This window comes from Eurypyga helias, unplaced genomic scaffold (genome assembly GCF_000690775.1).
Source record: "Eurypyga helias isolate BGI_N326 unplaced genomic scaffold, ASM69077v1 scaffold24675, whole genome shotgun sequence".
NCBI lineage: Eukaryota > Metazoa > Chordata > Aves > Eurypygiformes > Eurypygidae > Eurypyga > Eurypyga helias.
In genome coordinates, this window is record NW_010251264.1 from 10,218 (window position 1) to 32,412 (window position 22,195).

The following is a 22,195-nucleotide window of genomic DNA, read 5'->3' on the forward strand; positions in this document are numbered from 1 at the left end:
AAGTGCTTGGCTGGGCCTAATGAGGTTGGTGTGACTGGGTGTCTGGTACTCAGCACCTTCCATGGAGCGGATGAAAATTAAGGAGCTCTTGTTTGCAAGGCTGAGGTAACAACTCTTAAGAGCTCCCTTCATGAGGTTCATGACCTGGCTGATGGCTGTCAGCGACACGATGTGGCTGGGGCTGTAATGTCAGGACCATTCTCCTGCGATGCTCTGTGTTGCTTGTGTGTATTTATAAGCTGCTCATGTTGCTGTTGTGTCTGCATTCTGTCTGTTTGCCGTAATTAAGATTGTGATACATAGAGTTGGAGTTTTGAACATGCTGGTTTTGATTTAAACTGACAGATGGGCGTATTTTCCTGCACAGATCCTGGCTGGTTTGTGAAACATGAAGGCCTATTACTGATACTCTCTTAAAAGCAAAATAAAGGTCACAGTTTAGGTAACAAGTTTAAAAGTTTATTACAGCAGTTAAATGGGTGGTCATGGGAACAACCAGCTAAAATGGGACTTAGTCTGGTAGAGACATTTTAGAGTTGAATCACTCAAACTGTTTCAAGGCTACTTGTGTTTTCTCTTTTTAATGCATCTCATAATAGCTATTATCAGGGCACTAGCTGTGATTCAGGATGTCATTTAATTATGTTTTCTCAAAACAGTGTGAAAGTAGTAGATTGTCAGCATTTAAAAAATTGCAATGTTAATGTTAGAAATACAAAAGCATTCCTATGTCAGACTAGGCAAGCAGGCAGAGGTGACTGACTGGAAATGATAGGGATCTTGTCGCTGGCAACGGTGGAGGATATACATCTTGGTGGTAGTGAGTTAGGGTTTTGAGTGCACACATGTGGTAGGTCACAGCCACAGGGACAACTGTATTTGCAAACAGCTGGACAGGATTTATTTGAGATAAATCAAGAGATCTGGTTAGACATCGCTTCCAATTGTGAGCACATTAAACTTGAAGCTGTTAAAAATGCTGAAGTTACTGATCTTGACCTATAAAATACAAAATGATGCAGAGCCTCCGAAGAGGGAAAGGTAAAATTTATTGTGGTGTGATTTTGCAGAGATGCTGAACTCAAGCTTTGTTGAAATACCTGATTAAGGGTTAAAGCCAGGAGATTTGGGATTTATTTAATTTCAGAATTTATGATAGCCTGATCTTATGTTGCAGAGTGTTTTGCACTCTTTATTCTCTGATGAAATTACAACAAGTAGGGCAGGCTCTGTAATTTAGTAATTTATGTTGTACCTTCTTCGGATAACATTGAGTACTGGATGGATATTCCTTTATAACTGATAAAGTGTAAGTGATATTAATGGTTTTCACTAGTATTAATTTGTGCTTAGTACATTAGCCAATATTTACACAAAAAATTATCTGTGGATGTATCTCAAAGCAAAAAAAAAATCCCACAAGCCTCTAACAGAAATACTAAAAACAAGTTAATGGTGCTTCTTAATTGAGCAATTGATATCCTTAAATCAGCTCGAGTACTGCGATTTTGTAAGAGTCTTACCTGTTTACTATCAAACTACTTGAAGATAATGATGCAGAGTTGCAGAGTGCATCTTCATATAACTGAAAACAGGTGATAGCTGGGTGAAATGCAGGATGCATGCTTCTAAAAATGAAGTCTCTCAATGCTCTTACGCTGTCTATTGCTTGAATAAAGTGGCTCTGTCTAGTGATATAACTGTTCTCTGGACAAAGGTAGTTGTTTTCCAACAAGTATTTTGCATACTCTAATGTAACCTTAAAAACCTGTACTTCGGTGTGTATCCTGTTTTTTTAAAGGTGTTTGCTATCTACAGAGGCTTCCTGAGGATATCACTTGAAGTGTTTTCTGCTATCAGTAGTCAATATGGACTGCTCTACTACCACTTGTACCTTTGTATCAGTTGGTAGTTAAATTCAGTGTTAAAGCTTGTTTCTGTAGCTAATTGTGTAATTTATGCATTCCGCTACCGCATACAGTGTATTTTGTATCAGCTTTTAATATTTCAAGTATGTGCTCTGTTAAACTGAATCTAATTGCACTTAGAAGTTAACAAGAAATTTTTATTTCAGAAAACAAACCTTTTCTGAAATGGGCAAGCAAATAATTTTTAACCCTGCTTCTTCTGTAGCTGGTAATAACTGTCTTCTGTTATGTGTGATATAAAACTGTTGAATGGGAGAGAATATATATAGCCCATTTAGTGTTAGAGGAAGTGATTGCCAATATGTGGGATATACATATGTGTGTGTGTGTATATGTATATATTGCTGTCACCAACAGGGAGGGTGCCCTCTTTTGTTCAAAGCTTCTGGTCTTAAGATTCAAGCACCCAAGTTTGTACTGTCACAGTGAGAAAGGCTGGTTCCTTACAGAAAAGTTTAATGTTTTTTGTTTGCAAGTGATACTGCCTTTTTGTTTTCCTAGTGTATTTTTTATTAGTAACTTGCATTCTTATTCACACTCCCACCTTCCCCATTTTAAAGGTGTGGCTATAAGTTTGGCCTTGTAAAGCAATGTGTGTCTCAGTAGATTTAAGATTATTTTTCTCAAGTGGGTGATAAATAGGAACAAATAAAAGCTTAGTGAACCTATTGTTAGTTTAAAATAGGCTTCATGGAAGTTGGTTTCAAAGAATTTCTTGATCAGGAAGGTTTCTTGGTTCTCGAGGGAGTTTCTTACTTGGTGAAAGTCAGTCTATCCAGGACAGCAAAGCTCAGTTGTGACATGTGCTGGGAATAAACACACTCGAGTTTCAGCCGTGCTGAGCAGAATGTTTCATCCTAGGTACTTCCAAATGTATGTTCTTGATTTTGTTTGTTTTCCTGAAGGACCCTCCTGGCAGGAGTAGTGTGATCTGCGTTTTTGCAGACATCTTCAAGCAACAGGTTTCTGTCTGCGAGGACGCGTTGCTCTGGAATGGGATGAGACAGGACCTCACTAATGTAACTCAGCATGCAGCAGCCTCAAGTGCTGTGTTGTACAGACACTACAGCCCTTTTTCTGGTTTAACTTGTTCTGGTCAGAGTGAGGAAGAGAGGCAAGGGAGAGCTGTACTAGCAAGCACCTAGCTTTGCTAGGGTAAACAGTATCTGTGCTGGTGCTGCTTCTGCGGGTATACGTGAGGCTTATCGGTTTGGCCTATCTGATTTTCATACTGATAAAAGCTCTCAAAACTTTTCCTTCCATTTCATAGAAGAAAATGCTTCTGGTCAGATTTTATCAACAGCCCAGTGCTTTTTTTTTTCTTTTTTTTTTTTTGGAACTGTAATCTGTGCGGTTTTTGGGTATTCTTGCATACATTAGTTCAAAAGGTCGTTTATGATCTCTTCTGAAATGCATTTTTGTGTCTCTTGCAAGGCATATGTGAAGTGTCAGAACTGAAAGGTGAATGGTCTGAAGTGGTAAATGATTTAAATTGTCTAAACAGTGGCTGTATAGAAGCTGATGTTTTCTTGGGAAGTTAGAGGTAGAGTTAAGCATAGTTAGTTTAAAGATGCAGAACTGATAAATTATTACAGCATGTAGCTCCAGAACATGCTGTGACTTTGTGAAGGTGTTGAGAACAGTTGCTGGCTTTATAGTTGGACTACGTTCTCTGTTGCCGCTTTTTTTTTTATAATCTAATGGTTTTAGGTTTTTTTTAAACCTCAGTCATTTGGAGTGGAACAGTGTTCTGACAAAAGCAGTGTAAATAAACTGAGGTAAAGCTAATGAATGCTTGAATCGTAACAGTCTAACCTTTGCTTTAGACTGAAGTGTTTCTTTGACATATTTGCAGTCTGATTTACCACACATCTGCACTTGGTTTTTAATTGATGGGGTACACATTGTGACTAGCAAAGTCTGTTTTGGGGCTGGATGATGGTCTGGTGACTGCTGTCACTCCAATGCAATGCAGGCCTTGCTACAGCAGTATCTGTGTTTTCAGCTGAGAAACAGGTGGTTACAATTCACTTCTCAATTTATGCTTTTGGAAAATCCAGCCTGAACTTTGGCTTGCCTAGGCTTAAGATGCAACATGCTTCCAAGTCTGATCAGTCACCTCTGGTATTGTTTATTTAAAATAAGCAAATTAGGGAGGAGAGAAAAGCTGCTGGTATGCATATAGCCTTTGCCCTTTAGGATGGTTCATTGGAAGAAGCAGGTTATCTGAAAAACTATTCTTAGTATTTCTTAAAAATACTGTTAATTGGAAATAAGTAAACTGGGTGGTTGAACATGTAAAGATGGAATAACTTTGAAACAAAGCTTTGGAATTATATCATCTTTGACTGAAAGCTTTTGTTAGTTTCACAGCTCTGTTCTGTGAGAATAAACAAAAAAATTGTTATTCTTTCCTCAGGTGGTATCATGGAAAACTTGACAGAACAATTGCAGAAGAACGTCTTCGACAAGCAGGAAAACCTGGAAGTTACCTTATTCGAGAGAGTGATCGGAGACCAGGTTCATTTGTGCTTTCATTCCTTAGTAAAACAAATGTCAATCATTTTAGGTGAGAATTTAATGGTCTTTAAAATTTTGTGATCTGTTTATTTTTGGTTTTAGAACATGATAGAGTGCAAACAGAAAGAAATGATTGTATAATAGTTGAATATATATGACTCTTTATTCTTGCACAGTGCAGCTTTTTGTGTGTGTTTAATTGCTTTAATATGCTGCTTAAAATATACTTTATAGACCAGAGAGCAAAAATGCGAGGAGACTAACATCATCTGGACAGAGAAGCCTGTCTAAGGCAGTTGTGAATAGACTTAGACCAACATGTGGGTTTCATTAGTCAGTCAAAGAGATTGTTTTGGGTCTGTTCTGTAGTAGCCACTCTAGCTCACATGATGTATTTTAAGCGCTACCACATCTAGTTGCTTCCCTAATTTTGAAGGTGAGGAGGGGGGAAGCCTAAAAAAAAAAAAAAAAAAAAAAAAATTTAACAAAACCAAAACAACAAACAAACAAACCACAAATTCAAGAAGAAGCAAGGAGACTGTATGTTTAATAATACAGATTTTGCTGGAAACAGCTTTCAGTGTGTTAGTATTACTTGTTCTGAATACAAGTAGCTCTTGATCCAAAGTTGTAACTAGGATTATTTTACCATTCCCAAACTGTGTACGTTAGTAAGTTGATTTATTCCTTAGTGTAAACGAGATGCATTCTGAGAAGATCTTGAAGGGTAGTCAGCAAGTAGAGTGCTGCAGTGTAACATTTGTCTTTGCAGAATAGGAAAGCAAATGTTTCTTCTGCAGTAGAATATTTTTCAGTTGTCTTGATAGCAACAAACAAATTCTTCGAGTTCTGAAAGTGAGAATTATCCAGAATACTGACACAGGAGCCACTATGTGAACGGTTTACAAATGTAGGGAGTTTTTGGTTGAGTCTGCTGTGTGATGAGGTGTGGTTCAGAGGTCCCGATCGACCATTGACATGAGGGCGTAAATCTCTAAAGTGCAGACAGGATAACACACAAACAGTATCTCATGTTTGCATCTTGCCACCTGAGCTATCAGTTTCAGCTTCTCACCTGTACTGGTACTCTTTTAGGACCTGGTTCCTCTGTAGCACTAGGTGAAAAGTAACCTGTACTAATACTTGATTTCTAGTGCTGTTTGAGAGTCCTGGATTATTTTTAGCAACTTCTCCTTGTGAGGTAATATCACGCAATTGACTGTTGGTTGGTGCTCAAAAGTGTTTCTGGCATCGCAGGTAGAAAATAGTCCAATGATTTCTGATTCCTTGAGGAAAGGATCCTTGTGATATTTTCACATCTTAAGGAATGTTTTGTTCAGCCTGGAGAAGAGGAGGCTCCGAGGAGACCTCATTGCAGCTTTCCAGTATCTGAAGGGGGCCTACAAGGGTGCTGGGAGAGGACTTTTTACAAGAGCCTGTAGTGATTAGACAAGGGGTAATGGGTACTAATTGAAATCAGGGAGGCTTAGATTAGACATCAGGAAGAAATTCTTCACAGAGAGGGTGGTGAGGCACTGGCACAGGTTGCCCAGAGAAGCTGTGGATGCCCCATCCCTGGAAGTGTTCAAGGCCAGGCTGGATGTGGCTTTGAGCAACCTGGTCTAGTGGAAGGTGTCCCTGCCCATGGCAGGGGGCTTGGAACTAGATGATCGTTAAGGTCCCTTCCAACCCTGACCATTCTATGATTCTATGATTCTGAGATCCATAAAACACAGAGAGATAAACATCCAGAGGGAATTAATTTGTTAGGTTTTTTTGCTGTTCAGAGATTGGACATGCTTTCAGTTTAATTCTTTGACAGCCAAGTGTGTATTTTTGTTTGTTATTAGGTTGGCAAGTGTTACACTCAAGAACATTTTCCATCTCAAGAATGGCAGCCTTAAAGTAATTTCAAGCAAATACAGGGATGAATACCCTGTGTTCCACAGACTATAAGTGTTGTTGCCACTAAAGCTTGATCTTTGCCAATTGCAGCTTATCAGGAATGGGTGAAACTTCCAGTGCTAAAAAATGTCCCTCGTATTTTGTTTTGTAAAAATATTGATTTTTCACATTAAGCTTTCTTAAGTTTCTGTGCAACCAAAATCTCAACATTTTAGATTAAGGTTTTCTTAAACTCTTTAACTTCTGTTGGTGCCTCTTGAAAGTTGTGTACAGACACGCTCATGCAGCATGTGATTAATTTATAGCATATAAATCTGTTAAAATGATGTTTTTTCATGAAAGTGTTACCTTTTTTGGTGAGTAAAGTGATACAAAGTATTTTGAATGAAAATACTTATATTTTAACCTTGTCCTTCAAAACTTCCTGTGATTACAGCAGTCTTTCTCTATTTGCTAGCACAGTGTTCTGAAGAATGGTCTCATTTAAGGTTGATGAAATAGTAATCTGAAACAATAAATTTCATTTAGAACCTAATCTCTACTGACTAATTTACCAAGGAGTTTTACAGAAGATGCAGCAAAAGATCTAGCCTGCATCATTAAAGTTAGATTGTCTTCTGACTCCCCTTGCAGTGCTGTGTGCTTAAAGACTAGATTTTGTCTCTGAATATAAAACTATAGATTTCATCTCTCAAGATCATCTTTCTATACATGTTACATCCCTGTTCATGAGAAGTCATTTAGTTTGAAGAACTGACTGAGAAGGAAGAATTTGGGCAGGAATGTATCATAATACTGACCTGCTAGCAAAAAAGAATAAAAATGGAAGAAACCAATGAATAGTGTACTCATTTGGGATGAAGGATAAGTTTCTTGGTAATTGAATGTTTAGATTCCTCCACCCCACCTTTGTTTTTGAGTTGTTCACAAGCTTTCTGTAGAGGTCAAGTGTGAAGCTGAACATGAAGAAGATACAGATACATCTGTTTTTGGCACTGTGATTAATTTTGAAATATCCTTAAGATAACTTCTCTTTTCTGGCATCTGGAGAGAGAATTAACATGAGCTTTTATTTTTAATTTTTTTTTTCACAGCAAAATATTCTTAACTTGGTAGTAATTTGTTTCTCCATTTCTTACATTTTTGTAAGAATGCATTTAACACTTCCTTTAGAATCTTTCAAATACTGGTGCATCATGCAATATATATGTATCTTCAATTTTTTATGGAATAGTAATTACCTAAGATTTACTTACATGTTGTTTATAGAGAGCTTGTAATGGTGTTTTGCTGAATATAGACACTGCTTTAAAAATTAAACACTATCCTAATTTTCTTTTTCTTAAAAAAAAGAAGTGTCAAATTTTTCTTATGTCAAGCTTTTTTTGTATTGGCAGGATTATTGCCATGTGTGGAGACTATTACATTGGTGGACGTCGTTTTGCTTCGCTCTCAGACCTAATTGGTTATTACAGTCATGTGTCCTGTTTACTGAAAGGGGAAAAGCTCTTATTTCCTGTAGCACCTCCAGAGGCAAGTAGTAAACTTTTAATAATAAAATTTTTAAGTGTTGTTTACTTAATATTGATATTCTCAATCACCATTCATAATTTTCTTTGGGAAAACTATTCTCTAGCTCTACATAGGTTCAGCATATGTTGGAAGTATAAGGAGTATAAAAATTCATTCTTGCTGATACAAGGTAACGGTTAAAAAAACATGTTTCTATTTAATGAAAATGTGTAACAAGAAAGCTAGATGTCAGCTGTGCCAGTTACCTCCAGATGCTGTAACATTGTAAGTGAACAGAGATAAACGTGTGGTTTTTGGATGGTGAAGAGCACCACTGTAATGTAACCTCCTGTGACATTTTGTGTATCTAATAACATGTTCAAAATACGCATCCTGGAAGTAACCAAGGTTTCTGAAAATGGGCCTTCTTTCACATGCCCATCCTTAATACAAGTAATGAAAATGAAACAAAAAACTGCATAATGTCCCCTTGCCAACAAAACCCAAAACCTAAATAAAGGTGCTTCCAAATGTTAAACTTCTGAAAATTTCCACTCTAAGTGGAAGAAAGTTTCTCTTATTTTTAATTTATTAAGATATAAAGATGATAAACATACGTTCTGTCATGCTACAAGATGAAACAAAACAAGAACTGTCATAGCTAACTGTGAATTATGTCTTTCTAGCTCTCAGTGGTTTTGAGCTTTGAAAATTTAAAACTGGCAAGGGGGATATAAGTGACTACTAGCAGTCCTTTGCCTCAGAATATGCTGGGAAGAAGGATTCTACACTAGAAAGAGACAAAAGAATTATCTTAGTTCTCTTCTCTTAAATTGTAGCCTGTGGAAGACAGAAGGAGAGTTCGAGCAATTCTACCTTACACCAAAGTGCCAGAAACAGATGAAATAAGGTATGTTTTAATAATAGTAGCAGTTGTGAAATTCTGAAGGGTTTTTTGTAAGTACTAATGATTTAAATATGTGTTCATATGCAAATACTGTCGGGTTGCATCTTAGACTTAACACAGTTAAAGAATGTTGCCTTTCTGTTGGCTTGCTGGGAATAGTTAGGGTATTTTTTTATTATTGGTATATTTGTTTGTATTAATTGTAAGGGAAGTTACATTAGGTTTATAGACGTAAAATTAGTGATGTTATTGTTTTGAAATAAGTATTATAACACCATACATTCCTCTCCAAGAGGGTAAATTCATATATGAAAGAATTCTGTGCAGAAATGCCTCATGTGAGCGTGAAATAAATGATCTAGGCTTTTTTCCTGAACTGTCTGCAGGACTAATAGCAGTTAAATAGTTCAAGCCAAACCAATTCTGACCATTAGAAAGAGGATGTAAGCTTTTACTGCTCATAGATGTAAGACTAGGGTATTTAGTGCCATCTTTGAAATAAGAAAAAAGAAGCAATGTTAAAAGCACTTTTCCTTTATGAATGTTAAAGTATGCGTTTTCTTACCTGTACTTAGAAACTTGGTAACTACTTTTTCTAAGTTCTCTTCTCTATCCATAAATCGGAACAAGAATGATTCTTCCTTCCCTTTCCTTCCCTTCTCATCCATCCCTCTTTTTGGACAGAGCCTGTATTGAACAAATGATACGTTTAAATGTGTAGTCTGCCATAAATTTAAGATCTTAAAATTACTGAATTGCAGGTCTATCTCTCATTCTCATACTTTTCTGTTGACTGTTAATCGCTTCTTTTCTAACACGGGTACCTCAGAGATTTCTTAGGGATTGTCTGTGCTCCCTGCTTTTCTTGCATTTTCATGAGATGCTGTGTGGAAAGGAAACAAACCCAACAGTCCCATATCCAGGAGAAGAGCATGTAGTGGTTACATGGAATTGATACTGCTTTCTTGAGATGTCAGCTTGCTTTTTTCGGCTTGCTTTTTTCAGATGGAAAAATAGGAGGATTTGGAAGAGGTCTGTAGTGATTTCTGATCTGTCTAATGAGGCAGTCTTGGTTTCATAAGTTGATTTAACACACCAACTAAATTGGGAATTGGCTTGGTTTTGGGAGTATTAGCTTAAGATACAGAGAAAGGGGGATGGAAATTTATCACAGTGCTCATAGTCCAGTCCTGTCTGAATGGTTGAAGAGTGCTGTGAAGACATTTGTCTTTGAGATAATGTTTTTCTAAGCAGATGAGAAAAAGGTGGTAAGACAGGGAAAGGAATAAGATTGAGTTTAGTATGTGACTTACTGGACCTGCCAACTTAGAGGAAAAAGCATTTTATTACTTTGCTATCATAACAAAAATTGCAGAAAATTATACCTTTTGTCTTGCTTTTAGGATACAGCTAAAATGCAAAGTTCTGAAATCCATGTGGGCAAAATAGCTCTGTTCGTGGCATAGCTGGGACCAAAGTTCTCAGATTGTTCTATGTCAAATTAATATATAAATAACTGTTGAAGACTTTATGCCTTTCAGAGAATCTTGACTTAACTTTTTTGCCATAGTTAATATTTAGAAGGTTTGAAGTATTACAGGGTTAATTTCAGCCTGTATTGCATGCAGTAAGTACATGTATAGTTCTCTGTAATAGAGCTGATGGACAGTGCTCATGTTGTCTGTCACCCATTCTTAAGATTTAGGTTCATTAGCAGCTGAATTTTTGAAATGTGTGGTTTCAGTATTGGGTTTGCTGTTTTTTTGTTCTATAATTCTTGCTCTTTGCCTTGTGCTTCAGTTAATGTCTTTTCTGTTAGCCTACTTGAAGTGAGAGAAATGCCATAGAAATTTGCTGTGTAATTTTGGACTGAAGTAGTAGTTAATGAGCTCCAATACTTTGATGATGCATCAGGGTACAGGAAATAACAGACTTGATTGAGAAGTCTTGCTGTGCTACAGTAAAAGCCTTTCATATGACTTGAGTTTGGAATAATGCTTAAGGAGTAACTTACACTAACCTCCCAGAAGTGAAGCTCCCTTAGACATGCTGTTGTTTATTATTTATGCTTTTCTTGTAGCTAATTCACCAACTTCTCTGGTAACTGTCCTGTACTCTTTTTGTAGCACTTCTCCTCATATGTAAGAACACAAAGAATAGATACTTCCCAGGCTTTTATTATACAAAATGAGTTTTCAATGAAAGGAGTATGACTTTCTTACAGACTGTAAGGGTATCTCTGGTTATTGTACTTCGGTTTAGTATTTGATCCCTCTTGATAAAAGAACAATATTACTATTTTTAATATTGCTGTAGTGTTATTTTTGTTTTATACATCCTTGGCAAACTTTAAAGTTGACAGAATGGAAGTATGTATTAGATACTAAATGTAAATAAAAAGTATAAATATTCATATATAGTAGCCACTTTACTGTGAGGAAAAATACACGATGTGCGTAGGGTATCAGTTCATGCATTTTTCACAGACAGGTTTTGTCAAATATCTTGCAGAAATTGTACTCACTAATTCATTCTGTTCAATAAACTTTATTATGAATGCATATCTAATTAAAATCTTGCTGTAAACTCTTCAGTTTCCTTAAAGGAGACATGTTTATTGTCCATAATGAACTGGAAGATGGCTGGATGTGGGTTACAAACCTGCGGACAGATGAACAAGGTCTTATTGTAGAAGACCTGGTAGAAGAAGTGGTAAGTAATTTTTGTATTCAAATTTCTTAAATGAATAAGATTTATTTTTTTCTCTTTGTAAAATGGTATTGAAATAAACCAAAACTAACGATATTTAGTTACCTGTTTACTAGTTACGTACTTTTCTAAACGTAGTAATTGGATCAACTTGTTTTAAAATAGTATAATAAACCTTTAAGCCTAATTTGGTATTAAAAATGTGCTTATTCATGTGTTGTCCCAAGAGAACTACAAATGAATGATGCTGTAAATTTACTAGGCAGTTTCCTAAACTCAACTGTCCTGGTAAAGAAGCTGCTACTAATTTAATTGCATTTCATTTTTTTAGATTTTCCATGAAACATTCAGAAACTGTACTGAATTTAATTTTGTATTGTGGTGTGTCTTTTTTTTTTTTTTTAAAGGTGAAGTGTGGGTTACAAATGTATTGATGAGTTAATTATACCTAGAAGGCTTTGTGTGGGACCAGGTGACCTGCTGATAATTAATTTACTGCAGGGGAGCAGATGGTTTAATGTACTTCAGAAGGAAAAAAATTTTTTTTTTTTAACAAGTTCAGCATTGCTTTGGAGTCAAATATTATCAAATACTTTTGGTAATATTTTCCTGCACAGTACATGTTTTTTTGCTAACAGCAGTGTTACCAGCAGATGCTTCTCAGAGGTCTGCATCAGGATGTGGATGGTTAAGTTGACATTGCAGTACTAGACTGTTGGACTCTAGACCGGTGTATCAGTGGTTAAGTTAACCTTAGGAAAGCTGAGATTTTGAAGAGTTACCACCTCTAAAGAAGGACTTGAAACATGACAGAAGCAATCCTCTGAAATAACATATTTTGGCTGAATTTCCACTTAGCAAATGAAGAGGAAAACTTACTTTCATAGAACTGCAATAAGCCCTTTAGTTCGAAAATGTCTCAGACTTCTTAGTGGTTTTTTTCTACAGAAGGTCTTAACCAATGAAGTTAATTTTTTTTTTTTTAACTGAGCTGTACTGTTGTCATATACTTAATATGTTAATTTTCTCATTAGGGAAGAGAAGAAGATCCACATGAAGGCAAAATGTAAGGATTTTTGTTTTGTTATTACAAGCAATCTTAACTGTTCGTAAACTTCAGCTGTGAGATTTCCCAACTTTTGGGAAGGTGATCCAAAGAGAATTATTTTTTTAATCTCAAGACTTTTTTTCTATACTAGCTGCTGAAGATGCATGGATAGTTAACATGAGGGTCCTGTAATAGGTATGCCAATTGCTAATGGGTTTTGCAGTGTTAAAATCTTATCTAAGTCCCTGTGTGATCACTTTCAGCCAAAATATGCAGTGGAGTATTTCTTGAACCATGGTGTTTGCCTTTCTAGGTAACCTTTTTTCAGATCTGTGCAACTCTGAATGCTGGAGGGAGAGCAAAGTACCACTGGAAAAATGACAGTGTGATCGTTACAGCTTGTCTCTGTTAGCTTCATGTAATAACAAGCTTTTAAGAGAAAGCTGGAGGACTGTAAGATCTGTTCTGCCTGCTGAAATTCTTAAAACTTCTTAAAGACTCAGTACAACTTAAAATCAACCCCGTATTGATAGGTCGAGCTCTTGATAGATTGTTTTCAGTGGTAAGGATGAGTGGCAAAAGAAAGCTCTAAACAGTTTCTAGTGACTTGATTATTTTACCTGTCCTCCATTTGCTTGCCATATATGCACCTGCTGCTTTTTCTCTGTTGCCTAGTTTGAGGTCTTCAAGAGGCTGATGGCTGCAGGAGGCATTTCTTGTGATCTTAATAGGAGAAAAAATCACTGGTGTATTTGTTACATGTTTACTGTTTGCTAGTGTTCTGCTAGTCAGTTTGGCAGTAGGGGTGCCTTGAAATGTAGGATTATTTGTTCACTTGTTTGCAAAGTAGTTTGTAACAGATGGCTTGGAGCTTTGATACTGTCTGTCCACAGTTATTTGTGCCACTCAGAGGAATCTTGGGAAGACAGTGATTCATTTGAACATTCCAGTAGCCAGAAATTATCCTCTGAAGGTAGTATAGAAACTTAGAACGAGAGCTCTTTTCTGATATATATATAAAAAGGCTGTATTATGAACTTTCCTTTAAAGGACAGAATAAGCTGTTAAGTTGTAGGATGTCAAACTGTTCTGTGTCACTTGGAAATATCGACCCTAGACTGGACAGAGGCTGCTGAACTTTTAGGACAGTGCTCTGACAGCGGGCTCTGAGAAGATGCAGGTTGTGAGATCAAAGCAGTTTGTATTCAACAGTCTAACAAATCAGGCTTTTATTTCCACAGCTTCTGGCAAATTCAGTTTGAGTTTTTCTGTACAGTGTTTAACCTCCTTGTTTGAGCTTTGGATGTCATGATTCAAGTGAATTGCTGTATGAGACTGACTTCAAACAATGCCTACCAAATTACTTACTGTTAAGACAATTCATCTCTAAACACAGTTGGATTTGAATGTCAGGTCCAAGTGTTGGACTTTTTAATTGAGAATAATTGATTTATACCTGTTAATGTTATTTGTTTATGCTGTTGGTAGAACAGAATCATTAAGTAGCATAATCATTACCTATATGTATTAGGTCTTTTTAAATAAAGATCAATTCATAGGTGCCAGAGCCTTGGATGTCACCACAGCCAAAAAAGAGCTGTTAGTCTTGCTTTCTAATTTTTCTCTTCATCTTTGTTAAGATGGTTCCATGGGAAGATCTCCAAACAAGAGGCTTACAATTTGCTGATGACAGGTACTTGTGTTTCTTATTGAAATACAGTGGCACTGAAATGGGACAAAGTGATCCTGTTCACATTAAACTGTGGCAAATCTTCCTTCTACCTGTGAATGTACGTGTGCTAGTCTGACCAGCCCCTGTGGTTCTTACCTCAGTACAATACTACATTGGAATAAAACTGTTGTGGCTATGAGTATTGAGTATGTTCTCAAGTACAGTTAATTTAATACTTTTTGGCTTAAATAATTTTTCTAAATTAATATATCTGTAACTTATTTTACTTATTGATGTCTTCGTAAAAATGGTGTAGAGAATGTGCTTTTATATACCTAAAGGAAAACATATTACAAAATTTTTAAGCTCTTTTATAAAGCAAGTATTTCTGTAAGTGAAAACATCAAAATTTCTGGCCCATGTCGTTAAATAGCATACTTGAAATATGAGAACAGAAAGTGTTAAGTTTTTTTAAACCAGGTTGTCAAACGTTATTTTGTACAGTCTCGTAAAGGAGAGGCAAAGATGTGGTTAGGTTGCTAGCTACAGCTAAACCATTTTGCATTAATTTTGGCAGTTTAGTACTAGTTCATCTAGTTTTAGGTCGCTGTTGCAACTTACCTTGTAGACTTTGTATTTTTTTCAAGTGTATAATTCTTGCTAATTTACGTGGAAATAGATTTGATAAGGGCTCATACATAGTGCCAAGAAAGTAACACTATGATGGTATCTTTTCAGTTGGTCAGGTGTGCAGTTTTCTTGTGAGGCCTTCAGATAATACACCCGGGGATTATTCACTTTATTTTCGGACCAGTGAAAATATTCAGCGTTTTAAAATATGTCCAACATCAAACAATCAGTTCATGATGGGAGGCAGATACTATAATAGGTAAGTTTTAATGGTAAAATTAATTGTGCACATTTTATATTTGTGTATAGAGTTTCTTTAACTTGCTCCTGATAATTATTTATTGCTATGATTGTAAGACTGTAGTTTTCTTACTTGTATACTAACCATTTTATATATCTTGCTTCGTAGTGATTTGTAATGGAAAAAGTTCTTAAAGCTTCCAGAAGCCTAAGCATAGCTTGCTCCTTAAGTACTATCCTTCTGCAAACCAGTTTCTTCACACTATGAATTCTGGACTGTATGGATCATATGTAGATTTGTAATTAAGAGAAGGCTGTGTTGTCTTGGAAGCTGTTATTTGTATTCTCATATACATTTGAAAAGGAAAAATAAAAATTAATTTATCTGAGACATTCAGTAGGGTTTTCAAATAATAGAGATGGGTATTTACAGGAGCGGAAAAAAATAAATTGTTGGAAAAAGTCATTAAATAGTATTGTAATATGTGCATGATTCTTGGGTCAGAAGTACAGGATCCCTATTTAGAATGAGCAAACTTGGGATGCATTTATTCTGCCATTGGTACTGAAACTTAGTAATTTATACAAAAAGAAAAAGAATTAAGAAGAGATATGCTTCCCTTTTTGCGGGAGAAGCTGTTAGTACAGCTCCGTGCTTGAAAACCTTGTTTTTAGAGTTCTCGTAGATGCAAGACTTCACAGTAGTGACAACTCATCTGCCTCTTTTTTGACGGAGGCTGTCCCCTGCCTCACAAAATCAGCACTTTTCCAGACTTGCTCACCTAGAACCCAGACATTCTTCATCCTGGTAGAGAATTTCTATCCCTTCCTGCTTGGCTTCTGAGTGGGTAGAGACTCAGCAGCTGGTGTGTCTAAGACAAGGCTGAGGCCTCCGAAGAAGTTGAATGGACTTTTCCATATGACTGCAAATGGGCAGTGGTGTGAGGCTAAACAATGAGAACCTTATGAACCTATGCATATCCCACCCCCAGGCTGCTTGAGTGCCTTCTGCATTAATCAGTCTGTCCTCCAGGCATCCTCACTGAACACCAAGCTAGCTGCAGTGTCAGCCTTTCATGAAGGTAAATGCTTTTTTGCCTGTTCTCTAGTTACATGGCTTAATTAGGAGGATGGTAGGCCGGGAACTGCCCCTACTCTAGGTGATGTTAAACTAATGAGCAAATTAGTGGAACTCTTACTGGTCTCAAATTGTTTTGCAGCATTAAATAGTATGCCCTCAGAAGAGTATAGTTAAGTATACTTACTGTTACTGCTTAGTAACTACATTACTACTACATTATTACTTAACTACGTTACGTTATTATTTTGAATACAGTGCTGGATTCCCTTGAGGCCTGTACATAAATTACATTTCTCTGAAGAAGATTCTTTTCGTAGAGTTGAACAGAAAACAAGATTTTGGAGTTCAGCAGCACTAAGTTACAACAAAATGCTTTTAGAATTTTTTTTAAATATTTTGGTACCTAGTTTGCAGACATCTTCCTCTGTGTGAGAGAGAATCCATGTAGCTTCAAAAGGCTTCATTTTTGGTGCATGTTTTGGAGAAGTACTACTATACTCCTAGGCTCACATTCCCCACTTACTATGTGCTGCAAGCTGGTAAACTTCCTGGAAGGTCAAACATCTAATGAGGTATTCAATGCAAGAGAATTAAGGCCACAAAATGAAGATGGTAACTGCCAAAATTCTGTAATGTAAGATCTGCTGCAGAGTGCAATAAATAAGGAAGAGGAAACAGGGGCTTTTTAATTCTTGTATTAGTTCATTTAATGGGGACACTGTAAGAAAGCAGTCTTTAAATATTTAAAGACCAGGGCAGTTTTGTTGTATTGAATAATCAGTTGTGGCTGAAAAACAACATGGCATTGAATCCAGAAGAGAGATAAACACAAAGCAAGAATTCATGCAACATAATGATATGTAAACATTTCTCGGTGCAGAGTGTTCTTTGTGGCTTATCTAAAAATGTAGTGTTTGTCTTCAAGGTGAAAATTTCATATTTAAGAAGTGCTGCTTCTTGTTTAAATGCATCTGTTCAACAGTTTCCATTAGTTATAAGCTTTTTTATATTAAGCTGTTTCAATAAATGCTCATAAGGTATCTCCTTTGAAATTTTATAGTAGTATTAGACTAGATCTTTACAAAATCATCCTTGATAGTAGAACATTTTTAATATTCTCATACAGCTTATGTTACTGTAATTAGGGCAAAAACTAAAATGAAAGCAGTCTTCTCTTTGTATGCAGAGTGTTGATTACGGTTATATCTCAATAAATTACAGATCCAGAAGTGAAAGAATAGTAAGGAAACACAAAATGAAACGAGTTTGTTTTATTTCTCTTTGAATATCCAGACATGCGATGAGAACCACACTAACTTATATAAGCAACACTATGTCTGCTTGTATTCCAAAAGAAGTTATTCCAGGTGATCACAGGGAGATTTGTCCTGGGTACATCTCAGGAGTCTTGTAATCTGTGCTGCATAGGAAGAGTTATTTTCTCCCACTGAATTGTTCCTTTGGCATGTGTTCCCACCACCCCGTGTGTAAATTGCTTGAAATTTCTGTTGATGAGTATGGCTGTGATTGCAGCCTGTCATACAGAGATCTGCTTTCATTATTTCGTTCGCTTCTGTCAGCCCTGCAGAACAGCCAACCTGTAGTCTTAGCTGTCCACTTGAAGGTGTCAGTATACAACACCTATAATGCATGCATGTTGTGGGAATGATGACTGTATAACGAAGAAGTATTTTCCCATGGACTTCAGAAAAGCATTTAACTTCTGTCAACCTTTCTGTTTATTCCATGGGTAAGAAATTACTTCTGTATTCATCCTTCTCTTGTTTCTAGGAAAAATTGGCGAAGCTGTTTCTTGGTGGTCATACCGAGTCTGCCTGGGGCGGAGTTAATTTTACGGCAGTCAGTATGGTGCCATGATTCCGATTTACTGTGGCCAAAACAGTGTTGGTAACACAACAGTGTTTTAGCTCTTGCTGAGCAGTGCTTGTGTGGTGTTGTGGCTTTCTCTGTTTTCTAGAGATCCAAACTGACGAAAGAGATATGCTCAGCAATAAAACAACAGAGGGGATGTTTCATCTTCCAGGGTGGATGTTGCTCAGACTGCCTGAGCATCAGTCTGCTTGTGAGCAGGGGGCAATTGTTTTGTATCACTGCTCCCTCCCTTCCCTTCACTTATTAAACTGTTTTTATCATGACCCAAATATGAGTTTTGTCACATTGCGTTTCCTGTTTTCTCCTCTGTCCTGAGGGCAGGGAACAAGCAAGCACTGCAGTGTTTAGCTGCTGGCTGGGGTCACCCCTTCACAGGCCTTTTAACATCCCCCTCTTCCTCCTTTTCTTGACATGTAATGCTGGTTGCGACATTAGAGACCCCACCTGGAGTACTGCATCCAGCTGTGGAACTCTCAGCATCAGATGGATATAGACCAGTTGGGGAGAGTCTAGAAGAGGCCACGAAGATGCTCATAGGGCTGGAGCACCTCTGCTATGGGGACAGGCTGAGAGAGTTAGGCTTGTTCAGCCTGGAGAAGAGAAGGCTCCGGGGAGACCTTGTAGCACCTTCCAGTGCCTGAAGGGGCTACAAGGAAGCTGGGGGGGACTTTTTACAAGGGCCTGTAGTGACAGGACAAGGGGTAATGGGTTTAAATTGAAAGTGGGGAGGTTTAGATTAGATACCAGGAAGAAGTTATTCCCGGAGAAGGTGGTGAGGCGCTGGAACCGGTTGCCCAGAGAAGCTGTGGATGCCCCATCCCTGGAAGTGTTCAAGGCCAGGCTGGATGAGGCTTTGGGCAGCCTGGTCTAGTGCAAGGTGTCCCTGCCCATGGCAGGGGGGTTGGAACTAGATGGTCTTTAAGGTCGCTTCTAACCCAAACCATTCTGTGATTCTGTGATTATGTGGCAGGGAATATCCTCTTGTTTGGTTCAGGCCGGCTGTCACACTGTGTCCTCTACTACCTTCTTGCCCACCCTGTCCTACTTATGGGGTGGGTGCAGGGGAGCAGAATGCGGAGAAGGAAAGCCTCAACACTGTGAGTGTGGCTCGGCAATAGCCATAACACTGGTGTGCTATCAGCCGGTGTTTGAAGGAAATTTTATCAGTCATGATTTTATTAACTGTATCATGAAATCTCAGTTTGAAGTTGTAAAATTACTGGTGTATGACATTCACTATGAGGGTGACTGGTCACTGGAACAAGTTATCTAGGAAAGTAAGGGGTCTTCACCCTGGGAGATGCTCATCGTGTGACTGAACAAGGGCCAGAGCAACCTGCCACCACTGACTTTGAGCTGAGGTCTTGGGCTAGGGTGTCTCCAGAAGTGCATTCGGTGCTCAGCTGTTCTGTGAATAACTTTCACAGGTGTTCCGCAGTGGTTTTATGTAAGATAGCATATATTAATCTTTCAGTTCTGGTTTTAGAACATCTTGTAGGTAAAGCATACTGGGCAGGACATTTCTCCTTTTCTTCTATCTGCCTTCTTGCAAAAATTCAACCTACATAACAGCATTCAAAAAAACCTGTAAAATTAGGGTGGCTTCTTTGCCTCTAGTGATTCTGTGTGAAAGGAAAAGGTAAGAAACGTTGGCCCAATAGTTTATAGAGTAAACCAGCTTTGAAGTTATCTTGAATTTGAGAGAGAGCATGATTTGAAAACACGATTGGAAGATAATTTTCTTTGAACTGTTAGATTAAACTGTATTGTGATACGCTGAACAGTATGGATTTAAAATTAATTCTTTGTCTTTATAATTTAGCACTCCATAGAATGGTGTTGCTTCTGGATTCTTTGTTATATGAAATGTCAGATGTTGGAATAACTCTCAACATGCTTTGTTAACAAGATGACACTGCTCCTGGTGGGGAGATGCTTTTAAAATTGTTCAAGAAGCTGAGACCTGGGTAACCTAACAAGCCATATGCTGAGCATTTTAAAATTAACAAAGTAACTGTAATGTAGTATTGAGATCCATTTTTGTTTCTGTATATCAAACCAGGTTTAATGTTTTGTAGTTTTGGTTTGGTTTTATTTTTTTTTTAACCATTCTTATTTATACATTACGTGATTCATTTGTTGTAAGCAGGGATTTTGTTGCTGTCTCCTAGATAAGTATTGTCAGTCCGATTTCATGCTGGCTATTTTACATGTTGATAATTCTAATCTAACATTGCATTCAGTAGTGTACTTGTCTGGAGATACGTGCTATCTTTATGTTTACAGTTTTCTGGGGGCATTTGAGCTGTCGTAATGGTAAGGCAATGTAAAAGTGACCATCCGAACTGAGTTCTCAGATCACTTTTGGGAGGAGAAGGCTGCAGAGCCAAGCCCTTACTCTCTCCATCAAGGCATAAAGTCCTAGTCTGTTTGTTACTTTAACTACCAAAGGAGTTGTCAAATACAACTGAGTTTATTCTTTAGCCCATTTTATGAAATTGGAAGAAATTAGGCACTTGATTCTTACATTGAAGAGCTCCTGCTAGCATTTTTAACCACAGAAGGAGAGGAGGCATTGACAGTCAAGGTATTCTTACTCGATGAGTGCGAAAAATTGTATAATGCTGGTTTGCTTGTTACGAGGTCTTGGTATTAGCTATTCAACATGCAAATACAATGACTGAGTTACTATTTTCTGTAGTGTGGCAGAGTTAAAATTTTTATGCAGAGAAAGGGCATACGCAGATTGCATCCCGGTAAAAATTGAGCTAAATACTTGATTTCAGTAATACCAAAAGAGAAATTCATGTAATGCTACGTACTTGAAAAACAAAAATATTTGTGGGAAGATTTATTGTTTTATCAAGCATGCACTGGATCATAGCCTTAGAATGACAGAAAAGTGAACAAAGATGTCTTGCTATAGCTTTATTTAAATGTTTTTGGGATTGTTTTTACAGTATCCAATATTTTTCCTGTCTTGGATGGGAATGTATCCAGTTGTAACATGTCAAGGATTTCATTGCAGCATGCTTTGATTATCTTTGCACACACAAGTACCTGTGCATGAAGTGAGAAGACACACTCAGTTTATTTTTGGTTTTTACTTTATTATTTAGTTCTTTTTTAGGTTGATATTTTGTGTACGAATGATTGATTTCTATTGATGTTCATATTGCTGTTCTTTATTACAATATAAATTTCATTGGCTGCAAAAACAAGTTAGAGCAACTCAAATGCCTGGAATTGCAGCTTGTATCTGGTCACTACTTCTCTCCTGAGCTTTCCAAATACAATTGCTATGTGAATCCAGTGACTAGAATAAATGCTTCCCTGAAGATGAGTGCCACTGATTGAGTGTTTTGATTTAACAGGGTAGCTCAGTGACTTCCAATTATAATCTGTGTAAGCTTTGCTACAAACCTTTTCTGTTTTCTGTTCCTGTTCTTCTAGAAATAAATTGTTCTGCACTTGTGGTAGCTCCCATTCCCCTTCCTTAGTTACTCTAGGACTTTGAAAATTATTACCAATGAAATAGCAATTTTCAGCCTGGTTGGAGAGCTGGTAATGCACTTGTGTTACTTGAATGTGGAAGAAGCAGTGTCCTCATTTGGCATTTTAAGCGACTAATTAAAATACTTTGCAGAGTTTAGAATTAATACGTTCTGAATGCAGTTTTGTGAACTTTCTTGACTTCAGTGTATTAGTAAATTCTCATTGCTACAAATGAGATTATGATGTAAAGCTTTGTGAGAAAGTTTTCTGTGATTGTATGGAAAAGCAAATTCCCAAACAGAGTAAAAACTAACCTGTTTATTAACATTTGAATCCTCTTTTTTTCTTATTGGAACAGTATTGCTGACATCATTGAGCACTATAGAAAAGAACAGATTGTTGAAGGATATTACCTTAAAGATCCCGTTCCAATGCAGGTAGGATTTCATCTCCGAGGGTTTGTTTTTGAAGACACTGACTTAGTCCTCATCACATCAATTTATGAACTGAATTACAGCAGAGACACCAAACAGCATCATACGCAGTTTTAACATTTTCAGGTTGACTGTTTCTTTTATTTTATCCTCAAATGCATTCACTTGCTAAGGTTGGCTTGTAGTCAACAGAAAATATGGTAAGTTCTCTCCATCCTCTG

At 37.1% G+C, this 22,195-nt stretch overlaps 1 protein-coding gene across 1 annotated transcript in view; it reads left to right on the forward strand.

The window, feature by feature from the left end:
* LOC104509886 (ras GTPase-activating protein 1-like) overlaps window positions 1-21,977 on the forward strand; it is a gene marked incomplete at its 3' end in the record, with an annotated part of 24,215 nt that extends 2,238 nt beyond the window's left edge. The window contains exons 2-10 of the mRNA XM_010151971.1: window positions 2,834-3,042; window positions 4,348-4,497; window positions 7,751-7,886; window positions 8,705-8,775; window positions 11,367-11,484; window positions 12,516-12,547; window positions 14,170-14,222; window positions 14,940-15,090; window positions 21,899-21,977. Coding sequence (XP_010150273.1) covers window positions 2,834-3,042; window positions 4,348-4,497; window positions 7,751-7,886; window positions 8,705-8,775; window positions 11,367-11,484; window positions 12,516-12,547; window positions 14,170-14,222; window positions 14,940-15,090; window positions 21,899-21,977 — 999 coding nt within the window. The remainder of the gene's footprint in view (window positions 1-2,833; window positions 3,043-4,347; window positions 4,498-7,750; window positions 7,887-8,704; window positions 8,776-11,366; window positions 11,485-12,515; window positions 12,548-14,169; window positions 14,223-14,939; window positions 15,091-21,898) is intronic.
* Window positions 21,978-22,195: the final 218 nt, after the last annotated feature.